The sequence below is a fragment of the Heterodontus francisci genome, chromosome 19 (genome assembly GCF_036365525.1).
Source record: "Heterodontus francisci isolate sHetFra1 chromosome 19, sHetFra1.hap1, whole genome shotgun sequence".
Lineage (NCBI taxonomy): Eukaryota > Metazoa > Chordata > Chondrichthyes > Heterodontiformes > Heterodontidae > Heterodontus > Heterodontus francisci.
The window spans coordinates 73,739,846-73,763,120 of NC_090389.1; the positions used below are offsets into that span (position 1 = coordinate 73,739,846).

Here is a 23,275-nt window from a genome sequence, read left to right on the forward strand (position 1 = left end):
TAGATTTGCACCTGAATTCCTGATCTTGGCTGTACCATTTTTCCAAGCATCTATTTCACCAAAACTGATTTTTCAGACAGAAGATATGGAATTCTAGACAGTACTATGCTGAATAGAATGATTTTAATTTGTTGCGCATTGTAGAAAATTTGGAAAGCTTAGTTTTCAATGTGGACGTTGATTGAAACAGCAGTATAATGCAACACTGTTGGCTCTGTTCCCACTGTAATACTGAGTCAAAACAGTGTCTAAATGGAGTTTCTACTAGCCCCAGTATCAAATAATGCTGAAGTGGGGAGGTGTATTCTGCTGATTAGGTTTATCACATAAACCTAAAGGTCGCTCCTTAATTCTATTAACAATGTATTTTAGTTTAAGTTTGTCAATTGGACACAGACAGCAGATATTTTTGTATAGAGCTCCACAAAGTGGCATCATGAAGTAAGTAACAACACATATGGGGAGTCCTTGTTCAGAGATGTCAATGCAATGATATCACATCAGGGAGAATTGAGCAGGGTGCACTTATTTAAATTTAAGTCACATCTAGATCAGAATTTTTTTTATATCAGGAAGAAATGAAAATAGATTTCATTGTGGAATATTATAAAACAGGAATAATCTGATCTATTCAAATTGGATTTAATTAGAGAGAATGGGAAGGGATTTAGTGTCCTGACCAATACTTATTCTTCAATCGACATCGGAAAAAGCAGATTATCTGGTCATTATCACATTGCTGTCTGTTGGAGCTTGCTGGGCATAATTTGGCTGTCTCATTTCCTGCATTACAAGTGAGCATGCTTCAAACAGAAAACTTCATTGGTTGTAAAGCGTTTTGGGATGTCCTGTTGTTGTGAAAGGGGCTATATAAATGCAAGCTTTTCCTTTATTCTTTCACTCATTGGTCGACAGATCAGAATTTGGACTTATTCATTGTTTTCTCATGGGAGGTGCTCTCCTCAAATTAATATACCAAAATACATTATGAAAAATGCACAAGTCTCACCATTTATACAAAATTAGAATGTCTAGAAATTAAATGGCAATGATAAAAAGTTGCACATAGTAAAAGAACCATCAAGGAACAGCTCAGAGGCGAACCTCTTGTTCACTTTGCTACTTAATTCACTCTGTCAAAAGGACATACCAGAGCTGGGTAGGAAGGGTATCCCCTGCACTTTGCCCAGACCAAATCCAGAGACTCCAAAGGACTGTCCTCATCATCTGACATCCAGCCCGTAGACCGGCTCAACCCTTTGCGCACTGTTATGAGAAAGAGATTTAGCACATTCAGTAGAGATTTAAAAAATAACTCTTTATGCAGCTGTGCCATATGGCAGAAATCCTAACTGCATCAAAATGTAACTAAAATTTGGGAACCATTCAAACTTTTCTTGGAGTTAAGGTGGAGGGTACTGAACTTGTTCTTACAGACAACTGAAGCCATTTGATTTTATACTAGGATTCATAATTAGGTTCAGACCATCCAGTCCAAATCATCAGGTGTTTTGCCACATTCAAAATGGTACATGTCGTCACATCTGCATGCAATACAGCACATTTTTAAGATGGTTTGAAGTCCATTTGATTAGTGCACTGGATGAAAAGAATAATATGTCAAAATAAAAGTCATTCAGGTCCATCTGGGCCATTTTCAAAATGTTAAAAAAAATTAAGAACATCTGGAATGATGAAATGCTCCTTCCCCAGTGATACCATACTAGGACCACAAAGGGAAGTCAAGTTAAGAATTTTTTTTAAGAATCTTTCACTTGGAATCTGGATTACTTTCACACAGTATGAGGGAGGATTGCTACAAAAGAAGTACAGGATGCAAAGAAACATTATGCATTAGAAGTAAGGACAAAACTGGTCGCAGAGAGTGTGCAAATAGTAACTGTCCAAGAACCTGTTAAAAGGCGTGTAACACAACAAAACTCATCAGAACAATTCAAACCCTGATGTTCCCCTGAATCGTGACTGTGTATAAAAAGATAATTTGCAATTGCTGGGAACTGCAATAAGAACAGAAGATGCTGGAAACACAAAACAGCTACAAGGAGGAAAGATACATTAACCTTCTGAAGGTATACAATCAAAATGTTGAATTATCTTATTTGCTGTGTGCTTCTCAAATTTTCTGTCTTGCAATTATATTCTGGCCTTGCACAAACTTTAATCTAATACTTTGTAATATATAGTAAAATTTCATTTTTGTTACATATCGAAAATTGTTTTTTCCTACATTGTTGTGCAATATATATCCTAATATAGCATGCAGCAACTATGGTATATTTATATGCAATGTCATATTATATGCCTACATGTGCACATATACACTGTGGGTTGGATTTTATTAATGCACCGTGCTCCGTGGCGGCACACTGTGAGAGCGGCAGCCTTCCGGCATAAGAACATAAAAATAGGAGCAGGAATAGGCCATTCGGCCCCTCAAGCCTGCCCCGTCATTCAATAAGATCATGGCTGATCCACCCCAGGCCTCAACTCCTCTTTCCTGTCAGCTCCCCATAGCCATCAACTCCCCGATATTTCAAAAATCTATCTACCGCCTCTTAAAATACTTTCAGTGATCCAGCCTCCACAACTCTCTGGGGTCGAGAATTCCAGATATTCACTACCCTCAGAGAAGAAATTCCAACAAATCTCAGTTTTAAATGAGTGTCCCCTTATTCTGTAACTATGTCCCCTCGTTCAAGATTCCCCCACTAGTGGAAACATCTTCTCAGCATCTACCCTGCCAAGCCCCCTCAGAATCTTGTATGTTTCAATAAGATCACCACTCATTCTTCGAAGGTCTAACGAATAAAGGGCTAACCTGTTTAGCCGTTCTTCATAAGTCAACCCCTTCATCCTAGGAATCACCCTCATGAATCTCTTTTGAACTGCCTCTAATACCGGTCTATCCTTTCATAAATACGGGGACCAAAACTGTACACAGTATTCCAGGTGTGGCCTCACCAACACCCTGTACAGTTGTTACAAGACTTCCCTATTTTTAAACTCCAACCCCCTAGCAATAAAGGCCAAAATTCCATTTGCCTTCTTAATTACTTACTGCACTTGCATGCTAACTTTTTGTGTTCCATGCACAAGAACACCCAGCGCCCTCTGTGCTGCACTTTTTTGAAGTCTCTCTCAATTTAAATAATAGTCTGCATTTTGATTCTTCCTACCAAAGTGCATGACCTCACACTTTCCTACATTAAACTCCATCTGCCAAGTTTTTGCCCACTCACTCAAACTATCTATATCCCCTTGCAGATTCCTTATGTCCTCATCACAACATGGAAGCGCCGCTGCGATATTACGCGCGGGGCACGCCAAGTACAAACGACGGCCGTAAAATTGGCGTGGGACGGCCACCGCTTGCAGGTAAGATCATTTACGTCATTATTGTTAATTTGAATATTAATATGAAGGGCCTGCCGCCAGGTGGCAGGGAGGGCTGCACCGAGGTCCCCCTGCCGCCGGTAATATGCGGCGGACCCTTCTCGACATCGTGGGCCTCTCCCCACAGAATTTTACCGCCCCCCCGCCGCGTCGAGGGGCTGGTAAAATTCAGCCCCGTGTTTCCATGTATTCTGCTACTAAAAGGTCGGGTATTACTGCTGTTGTCAGACTTGATGGTACACAGAACACTTTTACCTTTTCACCTACCTCATTCAGAAAAAACTTTAATCTTCCTCGTTTGACAGCACCGTTTGTGTTTATGACTTGATAGAAGGAAAATGTTTTAGAATTTAAGTGACAAATTCTAAAACTTTTTTACCCCCTCCAAAAGTGGACTCACCACCATGTCCATGCCTGCTTGATCCAATTGGATAGGATTCATTCTCTGTGCAGGAAGTGTCCTCACTACTATCTTCATGGAAATTCACTCGGGAAAAAGAAGGCTTCCCTCGACCCTGCTTCGAAGGGGTTGTGCTTGTACAAGAAAGAAGAATCATTTAGGAAATTCAGTGGAGAGTGCTTGCAAAATGCTACCATTTCCTCTGTGCAAACACTACTCTATTTGCCACCTCGGGGTGATTGGGTGTTCCTCACTCTTGAATGTGCCTCTCACTATTCATATACAAACTTTGACATTGTCAACGAAAAGTGGTACTATCATAAAATATGCTGCAGCATGGCGAGACATCGGGGGCAATTTTAACCCAACCAGTGTATTACAGACCTAACCCAGCCATGAAAACAGAGCATCACTGAAGGAAACACATTTACTCAACAGCCCAGCTAGCCTGCTATTCAAAAAAAGCAGTTATAAGTTATTAACTGTCACACATCATCCTGACTTGGAACTATATCGCCGTTCCTTCGCTGTCGCTGGATCAAAATTCTGAAACTCCCTCCCTAACAGCACTGAGGGTGCACCCGCACCAGATGGACTGCAGAGGTTCAAGAAGGTGGCTCACCACCACCTTCTCATGGGCAAATTAGGGATGGGCAACAAATGCTGGCATTGCCAGCACCACCCACATCCCATGAAAGAATAAAAAAAATGTGACTCAAGGGACATTGTTAACATTGGAAGCCTACCAACGATATGTTGAATATAGATTTTGAACTTATGCTTTTTAAGTCTGTAATGCCACCTTGATCGGCAAATGTGACTTTGTTACACTCTAGTGTAATTCGGTAAAAACCCAGCTAAGACAGCAATATTGTATGACAACCAAGTTCACAGTTGTACTCAGGACGATTTAGATTCTGTTGATTTACTCTGAACATCATTTTACTTTCATCAATTAATAACAAACTTTGTGATCATCCTAACTGTTATTGTAGATAATAGTCAAATTGTGTAAATAGATGTTGCCAAATAATGGATTGGGTAACTAGGTAGCTCAACACCTCGTCGTCACTTCTAGTACCAGGGTTTCAATCCAGCCCAGATGGGCAAAATGTAAGCTTTCTCTCTCCGCCTGTTGCAAGGATCAATTTAGTTTAGTAGGTACATGTCCATAGCACAAAATTGTCTGTAATTTGATACTAAGTTTTTCCTTAAAGGTTGAGTTAGGGCACCACATTCAGATTTTCGCAAGGTCGCCTGTGGTACCAGTGTACAGGATCATAATATAAATTTGACATTTTGGACTATCAGTGGAGTAGCAATAAGAGCTACATTTATTTTTATTTCATACATGGGATGTGGGTGTTGCTGGTAAGACCAGCATATATTGCCCATCCTACGTCCCCTTCAGAAAATGGTGGTGGTGACCCAGCATCTTGACTACAACTGGGTGTCTTGTTAAGTTACTTCAGAGGACAGTTAAGAGTCAACCATGTATAGGGAAAACTGGGTAAAGACAGCAATTTCCTTCCCTAAAGGACTGTAGTGAATCTGATGGGTTTTTACAACAAACTGGTAGTTTCATTGTCACTATTACTAATACTAGATTTTTGCTAAAATTCCAGATGCATTTAATTAGTTGAATTTAAGATTCCCTGCTACCATGGTGTGATTTGAACTCATGTCTGCAGATCATTCGTCCAAGCCTCTGGATTACTAGTCCAGTAACATAACCACTATGCTACCTTACGATGTGGATATCAGGATGCACCAAATAGTGCAGTCAAATGTATGTTCATCTGTGTCACTTGTCTCACTGGTGAATGTGGGGTTCACGTGGGGACCCAGGTTAGTCATGCCCTGGACCGCCGAAGATTTGGCCATACGTTCTATTTTATCATTTCTGAAGTGACCAGCTTTGTGAAAGGGCGAGGTGTAACACCTACAGATGGCTTCTTGGGGTAGGGGGAATCTGGCAGCCTACACAGCCCAGTACTGCTAGACTTTCCAGCCCTATATCAATGGTGAGCACTCCAAATGCATCACTCTGGCCCTGGCACCTGCTTTTGGAATGATAATTAAGGGACTTCCCTGACTCCACAAACATTGGAATTGCCAGCGGTGCAGGTCTGGAGTGGGAGCTTAGAACTTATGAGCTTCCCTGTGGATTTTTCGGATATCAGCGCTGCAGAGACAGATTAGGTCAGTTATTTTGAAAATTGATGGAGCTCCTTTTTATAGAAACAGACATCGGAAATTTCCTGAGGGTTCCTCCATGCTGGCTGCCATAACCATGGATACACCACATGAATGGTGTTTCCCACCTTGGAGATTCCCAGCAATAGCATCAACACCATGCCCCAAAATAGCACAATGCTGAGGCTCCTCCCAAACTGCTTGCCATTCAAACAGATCATGGCTGATCATCTACCTCTATTCCATTTTTCCCCACTATCCCCATATCCCTTGATGTCATTAGTATTCAGAAATCTATCGATTTCTGTCTTGAACACACTCAATGATTGAGCTTCCACAGCTCTCTGGGGTAGAGAATTCCACAGATTCACCACCCTCTGAGTAAAGAAATTCCTCCTCATCTCAGTCTTAAATGGCCTGCCCTTTATTCTGAGACTGTCCCCTGGTTCTAGACTCACCAGCCAGAGGAAACATCCTATCCACATCTACCCTGTCATGCCCTGTAAGACTTTTGTAGTAGTATTAGTAATGCATCTCTGGTGAGTAAAAATTAAATTGTACTTCACTCACTGTTACACTGTGATCATGCAGTTGTTACAAATGGCTTGATCAGTAATCAATCAATCTCTTTTGCATTGTTATGTAGAACAGTTCAAAGTGAGCTAATTTAGGCATCACCTAAGAAACCATAGACATTCAAAGTAAATTCCAATCTAAGTTGCTGATCTGTACATATAAATGAGGGTGGGAGGATTTTCGTCTGATTCCCTTTGGTTAATACATGTTACATATTGAGTTTTTCAATACAATATTTCCTACATATTGAGTGCATTATGCAGAGACACATTTTTTGCTGCACATCAATGAACCAAGGTCAGATACAGCAAGGCCAAAAGCAGAGAAAATATCTTTCTTGTCTATTTGAACAAGGCATCTTAAAGTCAACTGTGGAAATGCACACCCTCTACTGCACAAGTACAAACTTCGACTTTCATCATAATAGACTGTCAATTTAGTGCCAAATTTTTGTTTCATTAAGTATATATATTACTATCAAGGAAAATCTTAATACCAAATTATAGACATTTTTGTGCAGTGGACTTGTGCCCAATAAACTCGGTTGATACTGCCTGTGTAGAATCCTTATTATGGGTACAGAAGGAAAACTTGCCTCTCATAAATCTGGGCTGCATTCAAACCCAGGTACGCGAAGTGACAGGACAAGATGTTGAGCTACGTAGTCATCCACTACACTGTTTACCTCAGTAGTGAATACACAAAAAATCACAGTTACCTGGTGCGGTCTGAAGCTGCACTGCTACTCGTGCTGGAACTGGACTCAGTGTCAGAACTGCTACGTGGAAGGCTTCGCTCATTCCGATACACACGGAAACTCTCATTCACAGGCTGATTGCCTCCATCAAACCCATTTGTTGGCAACCCTGAAAATGCAAACCAGATTGGAAAAGATATGCTACCCACATGATAAGCACAGCTTATTTTGTATTTGGTCATTTTCCTCTTAATTCCTCACAAAGCTCCATGTACCAATGTTCTGCACAGGACGTAGATGGGTTAGGGCATTACATTCAGCTCTTCACTGGAGAGCATGTGCTTCCACCATGTACAAAACCATATTGCCCATGCTACCAAAGCCATGTTAACACTTGGCACTTTGGGTCACACTAGTAATAAGGGCCACATTTGTATGGGTATCTCGACATGTATCAAACTGATGACAATCCTGGAATTTCGCTCGATTATTTTTCAGAATTAAGGAAGCATTACAGAGAACTTTACCTTCTTGAACATTTGAAGGTTGGGTATTTTCATTGAAAAGATCTGACCTGGTCTACGGGCAAGGAGTCATTGCAAAAACCAGTTTGATGAACCAAATGGTCTTCCTTTCTTTCCTTTGTTCTACCAAGACTTTCTCACAAAATTCATCTACCATCATTCCAATAGTGCTCTTGGAGACTGACAGAGGAGGGAAAACTACAATTTTTCCTCCCGGTCTGTGATGTAAGTGCCTGTCAATGATCTCCCTGCTACCTCCAACAAACAGAGAAAATTGCAAATGGGAACGTGAACACAACCATAGCCTATTAGAACACCAATCAGACACAACAGCAAGAGCTCAAAATGTTGAAAGTTATAACATCACACATAATACTATAAATGGCGCACAATGGAATGTGGCACACTGACTGTATGACAGGATAATAATTTCCACTGAGAACGAAATAAAACATCATAAATTTCTCAGAACAAATGAGAAGCTAGGTATTCAGGGAACTTTTTTTTTTAGGTACTCATCATGGTCACGAATGTCAATGCTGGCGAACAGATTATTTTCCTGCCTGCTATTTCCAGCACCAACATCAAGTACTCCCAGACTGAGTATTGCCAGGTTAGATCAAGATAAATGTCTGCTACACTGCCTCAAAGATGCAGCAACTCTGAGTTAGACTAGAGAGTGGATTTTTGTCTTCACTGTTTGTAAGGTAATCCGGTGAAACCGATTGCCTGCTCTTTGATAAACTATTAAGGGTGAGCAATCCGCACTGCTCAATTAACATGGGGTTGGATTTTACCTTAGGCGGATGGGAATTCACCATCGATGTAAAAGTGGGTGGCGAACCCACTTCCGCCTAGCCCAGGGATCAGTCCCCGGGCTTTAATTGTGCCGAAGCGGGACTTCCACCCACTTAAGGGCGGAGGTCCCACCTCAGTGAGCTGGCGGCCAATCAGTGGGCCGGCAGCTCTTAGTCCCAGCAGCGCCACCGGGAGCGGTGGCCACTGTTAGGACTGCACCCAGCCGACGCCATGGAGCCTGCAGACGAGGTAAGTTGGGCTTGCCTCACCAGGGGGATCGGGCCTTCCCTGGTGAGGCTGGAGTGGTCATTTGGGGGGAGGGGTGCATCTTGGGTCCCAGGGGTGGGTTGGGAGGTGGGGTCGGCCCTCGATCGGGCACCCTGTGCCCAACTGCCATGGCCCCCACCACCCCCCCCATCCCGGGGCACTGAAAGGCCAGCAGCTATCGCTGGGCGGCCTTTCACGACTCCAGCACGCCTGCCTGCCATGGGTAAAATACCTGTAGAGGCAGGCAAGGGCCCTTATGTGGCCCTTAAGTGGCCAATTAAGGGCACTGGAGGTGGGAGTGGGGCAGGTAGGCCTCCCGGTCAATTTTATGCCGCCCCCACACCACCATCCAGCCCACTGGGGCGGTGTAAAATTCAGCCCATCCAAGCAGTAAAGACAAAAATCTAAACCTATGGTTTAGCACAAATTTACACTATTTTACAATCAGCTTTGTACTGTGAACTCAACTTCATTTGCAACTTGGCCGAAATTTCCAAAAATGCACTTTATATGGGATCCGCGTAACCCACGCAAAAACACAGACATTCCATCAATCATGGCTAGATTCAACATCTGGCCCCAGAGTTGAAAAGTAACAGGGATAGATTTTCCACCTGTTGATTACGAATGGCGGGTTAACCTCGTCCAACATTCTAAGTGACCACTCCAACCAGTCCTTTAGCATTTTAAATTACTAAAATAGAATTTTAATCAGAGCTTCACTGCCAGAATTTTAAATGTTTAATGTTGGTAAACTAGGCAGCCTTTTTACCTATGTGTGCATCACCTCCGCCTGATTTGTCACTGTCACTTTCGGAGCTCGTGCTTGGGCTGCGGCCTCGTTTTCTTGGCTGGCTGGATCTGGTCAGAGTTTGTGGTGCTGTTGGATTCTGAGGGCTATTGCCCTGGTTCGGCGGGAGCTGAGCATCACGATTCTTCGGTGGCCGGCCTGGACGTTTGGGCAATCCTACACATTTGTTTTTGGATTTCGCTGTGAAAAGGAACTTTGTCCGTCTACCAACTTCTGCTGCCGAGGCTGACGAAGAGGTAGTGCCAAGACCTAGAAGAGGAACATTTTACAATGAAGGCAAAGTGGTAGAAGCCAAAGCTTTACAACCTTTTGAGAGAAGAATGTCCTTTCAGCACTCAAAATACACAATCAGCTTCCAATGACAAAACAACGACCATCTAAAAGTCTCTAAAATTAAATTACCCTTAAGTAGAATCAAATCCACACAGTAGCAAGGGATTTTTTCAAGTTTATGGAATCATAGAATGGTCTCCTTCTGTGCTATAACCATTCAGCCTATCAGGAGCAATTGAACTAGTCGTACTCCCCCACCTTTGCCCCGTAGCCCTGCAATTTTTTTTCCTTCAAGTGTTTATCCAAATTCATTTTGAAAGCCATGACTGAATCTGTCTCCAACACACTTTCAGGGAGTGCATCCCAGATCCTAACAACTCGCTGCGTAAACAAAGTTCTTCCTCATGACACTTGTGGTTCTTCTGCCAATCACCTTAACTCTGTCTCTTCTAGTTCTCGACCCTTCCACCAATGAGAACAGTCTCTCTCTATCTACTCTGTCTAGGCCTCCTATGATTTTGAACACCTCGATCAAATCAGCTCTCAACCTACTCTTCTCTAAGGAGAATAACCCAACTTCTCCAAACTATCGACATGACTGAAGTCCCTCATCCCTGCAACCATTCTTGTAAATCTGTTCTGCACCCTCTCTAAAGCTTTGACACCCTTCCGAAACAGCAGTACCCAGAATTGGACACAATACTCCACTTGAGGCTGAACCGATGTTCTCTAAAGGTTCATCATAACTTGCTTGCTTTTGTACTCTATGCCTCTATTTATAAAGTTCAGGATCCTGTATCCCTTTTTAACTACTTTCTCAACCACTCCTGCCACCTTCAATGATTTATGCACATATACCCCCATGTTTTTGTTCCTGCACCCCTCTAAATTTGTACCCTTGAGTTTATACTGCCTCTCGTTCCTCCGAACAAACGTATCCGTTCACTCTTCTCTGCATTAAATTTCATCTGCCACGTGTCCACACATTCCACCAGCCTATGTCCTCTTGAAGTTTATTACCACCCTCTTCACAATTCACAATACTTCCAAGTTATGTGTCATCTGCAAATTTTAAAATTATGTCCTGTACACCCAAGTCTAAGTCATTAATATAGATTTTTTTTATAAGCAGTGGTCCTCGTGCAGACCCCTGGGGAACTCCACTGTATACCTTCCTCCAGTCCGGAAAACTGTTCACCATTACTCTCTGTTTCCTGTCACTCAGCCAACTTCATATCCCTGCTGCCACTGTCCCTTTTATTCCACTGGGCTTTACCTTTGCTGGCGAGCCGGTCGTGTGGCACTTCATCAAACGCCTATTGGAAGTCTATATAAATCAACTGCATTACCCTCTTCAACCCTCTTATCTCATTAAAAATAACTCAAATCAAGTTAGTTCAACATGATTTGTTTTTAATAAATCCTTGCTTCCTTGCTGGTTTTCCTTAATTAATCCACATTCGTCCAATTGACTATTACTTTTGCCCTGTTTTATCATTTCTAAAAGCTTTCCCACCACCGAGGTTAAACTGACTGGCCTGTAGTTTCTGGGTTTATCCTTATACCCTTTTTTGAACATGGGCATAGCATTTGTAATTCACCGGTCCTCTAGCTCTAAGGAGGATTTCCACTCTTACCTCCCTCAGCATGCTTGGATGCATCCCATCCGGTCCTGGTGGCTTATTAACTTGAAGTACAAGAAGACTTTCTAATACCTCTTTTTCAATATTTAGCCCTTCCAGTATCTCAACTACCTCCTTTTTCTATGAAGTTGGCAGAGCCTTCTTCTTTGGTAAAGACAGATGTAAAGTACCCATTTTGTGCCACAGCCACGGCCTCTGCTTCCATGTGCAGATCCCCTTTTTGGTCCCTAATCAGCCCCGCCTCTCCTCTTATCACCCTTTTACTATTTATATGCCTATTGAAGATTTTTGGATTTTCTTTCATGTTAGCTGTTGGTCTCTTCTCATACTGTCCCACTGCCTTTCATTTCTTTTGTCTCTTCCCCTCTTAACTTTCTATAATCAGCCTGGTTCTCACTTGTAATATCAACCTGACATCAGTCATATATACCCTTTTTCTGCTTCATCTTACCCTCTACTTCTTTCATCATCCAGGGAGCCCTGGCTTTGGTTGCCCTACCTTTTCCCCTTGTGCGAATGTACTTCGATTGAACCCAAAGCATCTCCTCTTTAAAGGCAGTCCATTGTTCTGTAACAGTATTGCCTGCCAATATTTGATTCTCATGTATCCGTGTCAGGTCTGTTCTCAAATCACTGAAATTGGCCCTACCCACAATTAAGTATTTTTACTCTGGATTGCTCCTTGTCCTTTTCTATAGCTAATCTAAACCTGAGGATACCATGATCATTGTCCCCTAAATGTTCCCCGACTGACCCTTGATCCACCTCATTCCCTAGAACCAGATCCAGTAATGCCTCCTTTCTTGCTGGGCCATAAATATAATGATCAAGAAAATTCTTCTGAATACAGCAGAAACTCTTCTCCCTCTCTGTTCTTTACATTATTATCCCAGTCTATTGTGGGATAAACTGAAGTTCCCCATTATCATTACTCTAGAGTTCTTCCACCTCACTGTAATTTTGCAGCAAATTTGCTCCTCTACCTCTTTCCCATTAGGTGGCAGCCTATAGAATACACCCAGTAGTGTAAGGGTGTGTACACTATTGTTTCTCAACTTTAACCAAATAGATTCTGTCCTTGACTCATCAAGGACATCCTCTCTCTCCAGCATTGTAATTTTCTCCTCCTCCTTTCTTTCCTTCCCCATATTTCCTAAACACCTTGTATCCAGGAATATTTAGTATCCAGTTCTGCCCTTTTTTGAGCCAGGTCTCCGTTATCACCGCAACATCATATTCCCACGTGGCTATTTATGCCTGCAGCTCACCAACCTTATTTACCATTCTTCATGTGTTTATATACATGTACATACACAGTGCAATGAATAATAATTATCATGGAAGCCTTTCTCTAATGTTCATTTGTGACAAAATAGAGAGATTTCATACTGGTTTGAAATACATTAAGTTAGAATGGAGGCTGTCTTTGCAGTGACAACTGCAACAACTTGCATTCATATAGCACCCAAGGCATTTCGACGAAAGTATTAGGAAAAAATTCAAACTGTAATATTAATCGTTTAGGTATGTTGTTAAGTAATTCGACCTATAGACTTAGAATTCCACGTAAGAAACTTTGTTTAGGGAAAAGAGGAAAAGAAACAATGTTGCTCAGAAGGGTCCCCTTCTACATTGCCCAAACATGTTTCCCAGAGCAACAGTGATACTAACTGTATAGGTGTTCCACAGGTTGGATTGTCTGGTTTTTCTTACAATTGTGCTAATTGAAAGATGTGGGGAGAAGAGCAAGCCTCAAAAATGGTAGGGTGTCAGAAGTATTTCAAAAGGGCAACAATATGCAACCATTAACAGGGTTGTAGTGGTGGGTGATTTTAACTTCCCCTATATTGACTGGGACTCACTTAGTGCTAGGGGCTTGGATGGGGCAGAATTTGTAAGGAGCATCCAGGAGGGCTTCTTGAAACAATATGCAGATAGTCCAACTAGGGATGGGGCCGTACTGGACCTGGTATTGGGGAATGAGCCTGGCCAGGTGGTCGAAGTTTCAGTAGGGGTGCATTTCGGGAACAGTGACCATAATTCCATAAGTTTTAAGGTACTTGTGGATAAGGATAAGAGTAGTCCTCGGGTGAAGGTGCTAAATTGGGGGAAGCCTAATTATAACAATATTAGGCAGGAACTGAAGAATTTAGATTGGGGGCGGCTGTTTGAGGGTAAATCAACATCTGACATGTGGGAGTCTTTCAAACGTCAGTTGATTAGAATCCAGGACCAGCACGTTCCTGTGAGGAAGAAGGATAAGTTTGGCAAGTTTCGGGATAACGCGAGATATTGTGAGCCTAGTCAAAAGGAAAAAGGAAGCATTCGTAAGGGCTGCAAGGCTAGGAACAGACGAAGCCCTTGAGGAATATAAAGACAGTAGGAAGTAACTTAAGCAAGGAGTCAGGAGGGCTAAAAGGGGTCATGATAAGTCATTGGCAAACAGGATTAAGGAAAATCCCAAGGCTTTTTATACGTATATAAAGAGCAAGAGGGTAACCAGGGAAAGGGTTGGCCCACTCAAGGACAGAGGAGGGAATCTATGTGTGGATCCAGAGGAAATGGGCGAGGTCCCAAATGAGTACTTTGCATCAGTATTCACCAAGGAGAAGGACTTGGTGGATGATGAGCCTAGGGAAGGGAGTGTAGATAGTCTCGGTCATCTCATTATCAAAAAGGAGGTAGCGTTGGGCGTCTTGCAAAGCATTAAGGTAGACAAGTCCCCAGGGCCTGATGGGATCTACCCCAGAATACTGAGGGAGGCAAGGGAAGATATTGCTGGGGCCTTGACAGAAATCTTTGCATCCTCATTGGCTACAGGTGAGGTTCCAGAGGACTGGAGAATAGCCAATGTTGTTCCTTTGTTTAAGAAGGGTAGCAAGGATAATCCAGGAAATTATAGGCCGGTGAGCCTTACGTCAGTGGTAGGGAAATTATTAGAGAGGATTCTTCGGGACAGGATTTACTCCCATTTGGAAACAAACGAACTTATTAGCGAGAGGCAGCCTGGTTTTGTGAAGGGGAGGTCGTGTCTCACTAACTTGATTGAGTTTTTTGAGGAAGTGACAAAGATGATTGATGAAGGAAGGGCAGTGGATGTTATCTATATGGACTTCAGTAAAGCCTTTGACAAGGTCCCTCATGGCAGACCGGTACAAAAGGTGAAGTCACACGGGATCAGAGGTGAGCTGGCAAGATGGATACAGAACTGGCTCAGTCATAGAAGACAGAGGGTAGCAGTGGAAGGGTGCTTTTCTGAATGGAGGCTGTGACTCGTGGTGTTCCGCAGGGATCAGTGCTGGGACCTTTGCTGTTTGTAGTATATATAAATGATTTGGAGGAAAATGTAGCTGGTCTGATTAGTAAGTTTGCGGACGACACAAAGGTTGGTGGAGTTGCGGATAGTGATGAGGATTGTCAGAGGATACAGCAGGATATAGATCAGTTGGAGACTTTGGTGGAGAAATGGCAGATGGAGTTTAATCCGGACAAATGTGAGGTAATGCATTTTGGAAGGTCTAAAGCAGGTGGGACGTATACAGTAAATGGCAGAACCGTTAGGAGTATTGACAGGCAGAGAGATCTGGGCGTACAGGTCCACAGGTCACTGAAAGTGGCAACGCAGGTGGATAAGATAGTCAAGAAGGCATACGGCAATGCTTGCCTTCATCGGTCGGGGCATAGAGTATAAAAATTGGCAAGTCATGCTGCAGCTGTACAGAACTTTAGTTAGGCCACACTTAGAATATTGCGTGCAATTCTGGTCGCCACACTACCAGAAGGACGTGGAGGCTTTGGAGAGGGTACAGAAGAGGTTTACCAGAATGTTGCCTGGTCTGGAGGGCATTAGCTATGAGGAGAGATTGGATAAACTCGGATTGTTTTCACTGGAACGACGGAAGTGGAGGGGCGACATGATAGAGGTTTACAAAGTTATGAGCGGCATGGATAGAGTGGATAGTCAGAAGCTTTTTCCGAGGGTGGGAGAGTCAGTTACTAGGGGACATAGGTTTAAGGTGAGAGGGGCAAAGTTTAGAGGGGATGTGCGAGGCAAGTTCTTTACACAGAGGGTGGTGAGTGCCTGGAACTTGCTGCCGGGGAAGGTGGTGGAAGCAGGTACCAAAGAGACGTTTAAGAGGCATCTTGACAAATACATAAATAGGATGGGAATAGAGGGATATGGACCCCGGAAGCGCAGAAGGTTTCAGTTTAGGCAGGCATCAAGATTGGCGCAGGCTTGGAGGGCCAAATGGCCTGTTCCTGTGCTGTACTGTTCTTTGTTCTTTATCTAATTAATAAATGTAACCGTCACCACTACCCCCACCCAGTTCAGCCCTTGCAACAGTCCCCCTACCGTAATCTGCTTTGCTGCCCACCCACTTCTCTCGGTGCCAGTGAGCAGCCTCTGGACCGCTCAACCTTCATCTCCCTGCGTCTCGCCAGCTGCCATTTTCCATCTGAAACAGGCGGTCAGCTGACCGGCAACATTCAAATGTGGCCCAGCAATTAAAATCTGTCCCCAACTCAAACTCCCAGGGGCGAGCAGGTGGGTGTTGAGGCATATTGCCACTAGTTCTCATTGGGAGATAAAATTGGCCCTCAAGAATCCAAATACAGACTCAAATAGGACTCAAGAAAGCTATCTCCTAATATTATTCTCTTGGGCTGCATTAAGCCCTGTCCCTTGAATGTAGTTTCCCCTTGATGTTTTTTCTGCACAAACATACGTAAACACATAATGTATCCAGGCAAAAATCTTGGGCACCTCTGGGTGTCTGCTGATCTTTCTCACAGGCAAACTGATAAGTATCAAACATCCAGGAGCTATAACCAGTTCCCAAGTGAAAATTATATTTGCATACCACAATTTCTATAGACTATTCCATCTGTAGCACTTGAGAATCCTCTTCAGCATCAAGTATAAATAATTTTATTTCAACTAACTTTCTAAAACTTGACCGCAAACGCAGATATTTTACAGGCTCTGCACAAATGAGAGCTCTGCTGAGAAGAGCAGCCACTGACTGAAATTTCCACCACAGGGAATTTGTGAGGTCAGTCAAACCCAAATAGATTCTGATTCATCAGCAAGTCATTGAAATATAAACATTCAGCTCAATGATAAAAAAAACAAATTCAAATCACTATCAGCTGCTTTATGGAAATAAAGTCTCCAATTGCCATCACATCTGCATGGTAGTGCCAGTAATCTGTAAAATTGGGTATGAGAAAGTGATGCCATAAAAGTAAAAATATAACAAGGACCAAGGTGAAAGCAACATCACAAGCACTATACTATTGCCATTTGATTACATTTTTTCCCCTTTGCCAAAAAGTATATATTCCCTTTGTTACCCCTTATTATAAAGACAACCGAGTACTTTGTAACAAATTGTCGTTAAGTGTTATGAAACAAGGTATTTGCATATTCATTGTGTCTCAGTCACTCTTTATCACCTTATTTTGCTTTTACAAACTGTAAATTAATCCAGTGTGACTGTGGAGAACTGGATTTGCCCATGTTGCCTGAGCTGCAAATGTTGACATTTTTGCTCAACATTAGGCCAGCAGCCTGGATCTCCTATGAGCAATAATAATTAGTACAAAAGGTAAGGTGTTAGGCACAATTTCAAGCATTTCATGCCAGAAATTCCCTTTGCAACAGCCAAGGTCATGTTGTTCTGCTCTATTGACAATGCTAGGTGCTTCTTAGCAAAACGTCTACTCTTTGCTTGGCTACTTAGCCTTGAGTTCTCAACCTGAATGGACAACTGAGATACCCTAATAAATGTGTTGATAATGTTCTCTTTGTAACATTTAGGACAACATGAAAATTCTACAGAATACACTTCCCCTTTAATAAGCTTATATTTATCTTTGTGTAGATAGTGGGGTGCATGTCTTCATACAAAAGGTTTAAACTGAAACAAGCATTTGGTTTACCAGTACCAGAAATGAATACTAGGGAGGTAAGAGTAAGCAATTTCTAATGTCACATGCTGAGAGACAAGTAGCAGCTGAAAGGATTTTAGAAGGTGGCCAATCAATGCAGAAAACTGATCTTCCCATAATCTAATCAGATTCCAACCTCAAGTGGTCTCAATACCAACCTGAAGCAAATATGGCCCTTGCCAACTCGTCACAGACTATTTAAAAAAAAAAAAAATTTTAAAGCCTAAACTAATTTAGTAACTCACCATCCAGGTCTTTTTTTTTTATTTCTCTGCAAGCTCTGGTTAAGAAATTAGGTTCATTGAGGACCTGGTTTCATCCATACCTTTCCCAGTCTCATGGCTACTGCTTTCCTCAGCTGCACTGTCCGTCTGTCCATCTTTACCAGACGGGTTTAGTCCAGCCACAGAGCCACGACCTGGTGCCCCATGCCGGTCTGATCCTGAGTTTGGCTCTCTGTGTTGACCAAGTTTCCGTCGAATCATGGCAATCTCCTTTCGCAGGAGCTTAGCTCGACGTGATCGTCCATTGTTCTGCTTAGTGGAGCCCATTGTGTCCAGTTTGTCAAGAAGTACTTTCAACTGTTCCTCCAACGGCATATGTGATCTGTTCTCGGCGACCAGCAGTCGATCCACTTCTGAAAAGACGGGGAACCACAGAAAACACAAGACAAACAGATTTTTTTTTTATAAGTGCGAGAACAAGAAAGAGATAGATAGAAAAAAGGAAAGCAAAAGAAAATAGTAGAAACAGAAAGTGTTTGCAGTCGGTTTCTATTGATGGATATTACTGTAAAGCTACATTACAATCATTTTAACATTTTTTTGGGACTGAGCTGTATAGACAGAATGATATAGCAGCAGTATGAGGTCCTTGCCCTTTATCATTGTTAGCACATTTAGTATTTATAGACTGTGTAGATACATACAATGACAATTAAATTCAAGAACAGACACAATATTAACAACTCAAATTTTGTTGCAGGTATAAAGCATGACCATCTATAAGTCTTGAACAATTTTAATGTTCAGCGTACAGAAGTTACATGTACCCCAGTGCAGATTATAACACGTCACACCAATCACCTTTCTTCTTTAAATAGGAAGGCCAGCCACTTGTATATCTGTGTTACGAAACCCTTAAAGATCTCAGTATAAGTTTTTTTATTTTACTGAGTTATTTTTCTTTTAGCGAGTTTCTTCTTTGGAAGACATTGACTCTTGCTGAGGGCCAGTTCTACAGGTTCCTGGTGTCCTTTGCAATCTCATCAAAGTGGCTTTTCTTCTAATGTGAGGTTAATTAGTTAAGGTTCGCAGACTGTACAGTGCCATGAGCTCCTGGGAGCTTGACCCTGTTATTGCCTAACCCACACATGTCTGTTCCAGCAGAGTTGATTTTCTCTATTCTAGTCCAGAATATTGATGCTAATTACCACACCTCTACTGGCATCAAGGCTGCAGCTAACAGCACAGGCTGGAAATTGAACTGGACACCTATCCATTTATAGGGGCGTTACATTTTGTCTTTACCAACAGAGCTATTTCAAAGTTTTATTCATCATTTAAATGATGGGGCAGTGGGGGGTGTAGGGTTTGGTGGAGAGAAGCACTTACATTAAAAAAAAACCTCAAAGTTGTGAAATCTAAAAGATCTTGTTAAAATTCAAGATTCAGTCTTGTACACTTTTTTTTTTACAAAACTTTACCTTCAGCCAATTATATTGTTACTTTGTTTTCATTGCTCCACTTAACAATACCATAAGCTGAGCCATGCAAATATCAAGACATATTGAACCCTGAGTTTTAACAGATTAATTAGATTTCATGTAACCCAGGAAGGTCTCAGATATGGTCCCTGGTATGTGCTGAATTAGCTGATCTTGAACCCTGGGTTTGATCTCTAAAGTGTGATCTCAGCTGGGAAAAACTCAGCCAAGGTTTCTGCTGCTAATCGTTAACCAGCCCACCTTTGCTGGAAACTGCATGCACGTCAATGTTGGGTGGGGACAGGATCAGTCTCTGTATTGATGATATCCATGATTGAAAAGCTTCCTGACACTCACTATCCAGGGGCACACGTAAAGGCTGGTCACTGAGGCTACTACTTTCCGTGGAACTGTGCCCTTACATGAAATAGCACCTTCAGAACAGAAAGGGAGAAAACTGGATATGAAAAATGAATAGCAGAAATTCATGAAAACAGCTGTAACTATCAAAACCTTGCCTTCTTTCTGCTTCAAAGATAATTACTGTCTTCCTAATCTGTAGCCAAGAAAGACTGGTTTGGGGCTCCAAAATAAAACTAAAGGCAATGAGCCACCAAACTTAGTAAGCAGGTCATTTAAAAACTTAAGGGGTATCAAATGCTGCCTCTTCCCTGCCAATACTGAGTGGCATTTATAATTAATACATATTATTAAATGTGCAAATTGCACTCACCTTCTTCCCAGAAGAGCTGTCCAGTGTCTTCTGGTGGCACGGGTTCAGGTACATGCATCCCTGTGTCATAATCAAAGCTAATTTTCTCTGCCTGCTTGCGAGCATATTTCAGCACTGCACCTCCTTGGTCTCTTAGCCTGATCGCTGCACGGTAAAATATTGTATCCTTGGCATTGTACTGTAAGCAGTTATTCACAATCAAGTTAAAATCCTCTTCAAACTGGTCAAACGTCCGATACTGATGGCCCTCAAGCTGTGTCTTCATGGTCTGGAAATCCATCGGTTTTTTAATGTGATCCAAATAATCTGGAACCTGACGACAATTTATAATATTAGATTATAATATATTAGAATACTAGAATTAAGGTAATATCTCATTTAATTAGCATTCTAAAGCTAGAAGTTTATTCAAACTCCAGCACCAATTATCACAGGTCCAAATCAAAAAAAGTGTACCTCTTTTAGTGGCACAGGTTCGCCAAAGATGTTTCCTGTGTCTTTCTCCTGGAGCTGTTCTAGCGTCTTACGGAGAAGTATAAGGAAAGGAGTCAGCTGTAGCTCCATCGCAAACTGCTGTATCTTAAGCTGGGTTATAACCAAAGCAGAAAGATATTACTTAGAAAAAATTTGCACTGAATAAAGCTGATGTCTATCTTGCACCCAATAATGCATCCACTATCTGTTCAAGCATTCGGCACCCTTCATACCACAGTTCACAAATTTCACATCTGAACCAAAAGTTGGAAGTTGAAACCCATTTCAGGACCTGAGCTCATAACTTAGGTTGACATTTCAGCACAGTACTCAAGGAGTGCTGCATCACATCAGGGAGGGGGAGAGTTACTGGATGCTGTGTTTCAGGAGACAGCCACACCCCTTAGATTAACTACCTTGAATTCGGCCAGTGGTCAGGGACAGGAGGGTGTGACTATGAGTGAGGCAGGCAGAGGGATCCAGGAGGTAGTGTTGCAGGAACCTCAGCCCTTGTCCAACAGGTTCGAGATTCTTGCTCCCTGTGTGGACGAAAGCAGGGGCTGTAGGGAGGATGAGCAAACTGACCATAGCACCATGGTACAGGAACAAAGAAGCCATTCAAGTGGGGGGAGAAAAGAGAAATGTATTCGTAATCGGGGATAGTATAGTTAGGGGCATAGACACTGTTCTCTGTGGCCAGGATCGTGAGACCCGAAGGCTGTGTTGCCTACCTGGTGCCAGGGTTCAGGATATCTCATCTGGTCTGCAGAGGAACAAGGAGTGGGAGGGGAAAGAGCCAGTTGTTGTGATCCACATAGGTACCAACGATATAGGTAGAACGAGGATAGAGGTTCTGCTGAGGGAATATGAGCAGCTAGGGGCTAAATTAAAAAGCAGAACCAAAAAGGTAATAATCTCCGGATTACTACTTGAGCCACGAGCTAATTGGCACAGGGTCAATAAGATTAAAGAAGTAAATGCATGGCTCAAAGACTGGTGTGGGAGAAATGGGTTCGAATTCGTGGGACACTGGCACCAGTACCGGGGAAGGAGTGAGCTGTTTCGATGGGACGGGCTCCACCCGAATCATGCTGGGACCAGAGTCCTAGCGAATCGCATAACTAGGGCTGTAAATAGGGCTTTACACTAAATAGTGGGGGGGAGGGTTCAGTTGCATAGAAAATTAGGAAGTCAAAGTTAAAGGAGAAGGTAGATGTGCAGGTTAGTGATGAGGCTGATTGTTACCAGAAAATAAAAGGAACAGAAAGTCTGAACGTCATATTGCACCAGGGAATCGTACAAGAGTAGGGAAATTTGATAATAGAACAAACTTAAAGGCTTTGTATCTGAATGCATGAAGCATTCAGAATAAATGAGTTAATAGAGACGAATGGGTATGATATAGTGGCGATTACTGAGACATGGTTGCCGGGAAACTACGTTTGGGAATTGAATATCCAAGGATACTCAGTATTTCGGAAGGATAGGCAGGAAGGAAAAGGAGGTGGTGTAGCTTAGTTAGTCAAGGAAGAGATCAGTGCTGTCGTGAAAAGGTGATATAGGCACAGGAGATCAAGACGTAGAATCAGTCTGGGTAGAAATAAGAAATAGCTAGGGAAAGAAGTACCTGGTTGGAGTAATCTATAGGTCCCCAAACAGTAGTTCCACAGTGGGACACAGTATAAACCAGGAATTACTGGGGGCTTGTAAGAAAGGTACGGCAATAATCATGGGTGATTTTAATATGCATATAGACTGGATTAATCAAATTGGTAGCCTCGAGGGAGAGTTCATTGAATGTATTAGAGATTGTTTTTTGGAGCAATATGTTGTGGAACCAACCAGGGACAGGCTATTCTAGATTTGGTATTGTGTAATGAGGTGGGATTAATTAATGATCTCATAGTTAAGGATCCTCTAGGGAAGAGTGATCATAGCACGTTAGAATTTCAAATCCAGTTTGAGGGTGAGAAACTGGAATCCCACACTAGCGTTCTGGAGTTAAACAAAGGTAATTACATAGGCATGAGGGTAGATTTGGCCCTAGTGGACTGGACAGGAAGACTAAAAGGTAGGACAGCTGATGAGCAGTGGCGGATGTTTAAGGAGATATTCAATTCCTCCCAACTAAAATATATTCCAGAGAGGAAGAAAGATTGTAAGAGGGGGAAAAAACATCCATGGCTAAGAAGGAAGTTAAGGATAACAAAGACAAAAACTAAGGCATACCATGTTGCAAAGGCCAGTGGCAGGCTGCAAGATTGGGACACTTTTAAAGATCAACAAAGGATTACTAAAAAAAGTAATAAAAACAGCAAATGTAAATTATGAAAGAAAACTAGCACAAGATATAAAAATGGATAGCAAAAGCTTCTATAAGTATCTAAAAGGGAAGAGAGTAGCTAAAGTGAATGTTGGTCCCTTGGAGGATGAGACTGGGGAGTTAATAGAGGGGAGCACAGAAATGGGGGAGACACTAAATCAGTATTTTGCCTCAGTTTTCACGGCAGAGGACATTAGTACCATCCCAATAGTAATAGGAAATGCAGAGGTTATAGAAAGGGAGGAACTTAGAACAATCATCATCACTAGGGCAAACGTACTGAGCAAACTATTGGGATTGAAGGCAGACAAGTCCCCAGGGCCTGATGGCCTACATCCTGGGTTCTTAAAGGAAGTGGCAGTGGAGATAGTGGATCCATTGGTTATAATATTCCAAAATTCCCTGGTGGCAGGAAAGGTTCCAGTGGATTGGAAAAATGCTAATATATTTGCCCTTATTCAAAAAGGGAGGGAGGCAGAAAGTAGGAAA

General features: G+C 42.3%; 1 protein-coding gene across 2 annotated transcripts in view; it reads right to left on the reverse strand.

Moving 5' to 3' along the window:
- The window catches only part of LOC137380197 (peregrin-like), a 60,723-nt gene that overhangs the window by 13,611 nt on the left and 23,837 nt on the right, over positions 1 to 23,275 (reverse strand). For both annotated transcript variants that reach the window (XM_068051982.1, XM_068051981.1), the window contains exons 5-11: positions 20,446 to 20,574; positions 19,990 to 20,302; positions 17,877 to 18,188; positions 9,645 to 9,932; positions 7,305 to 7,452; positions 3,815 to 3,948; positions 1,151 to 1,266 (exon numbers count right to left, since the gene is read on the reverse strand). In XM_068051982.1, the coding sequence (XP_067908083.1) occupies positions 1,151 to 1,266; positions 3,815 to 3,948; positions 7,305 to 7,452; positions 9,645 to 9,932; positions 17,877 to 18,188; positions 19,990 to 20,302; positions 20,446 to 20,574 (1,440 nt within the window). The remainder of the gene's footprint in view (positions 1 to 1,150; positions 1,267 to 3,814; positions 3,949 to 7,304; positions 7,453 to 9,644; positions 9,933 to 17,876; positions 18,189 to 19,989; positions 20,303 to 20,445; positions 20,575 to 23,275) is intronic.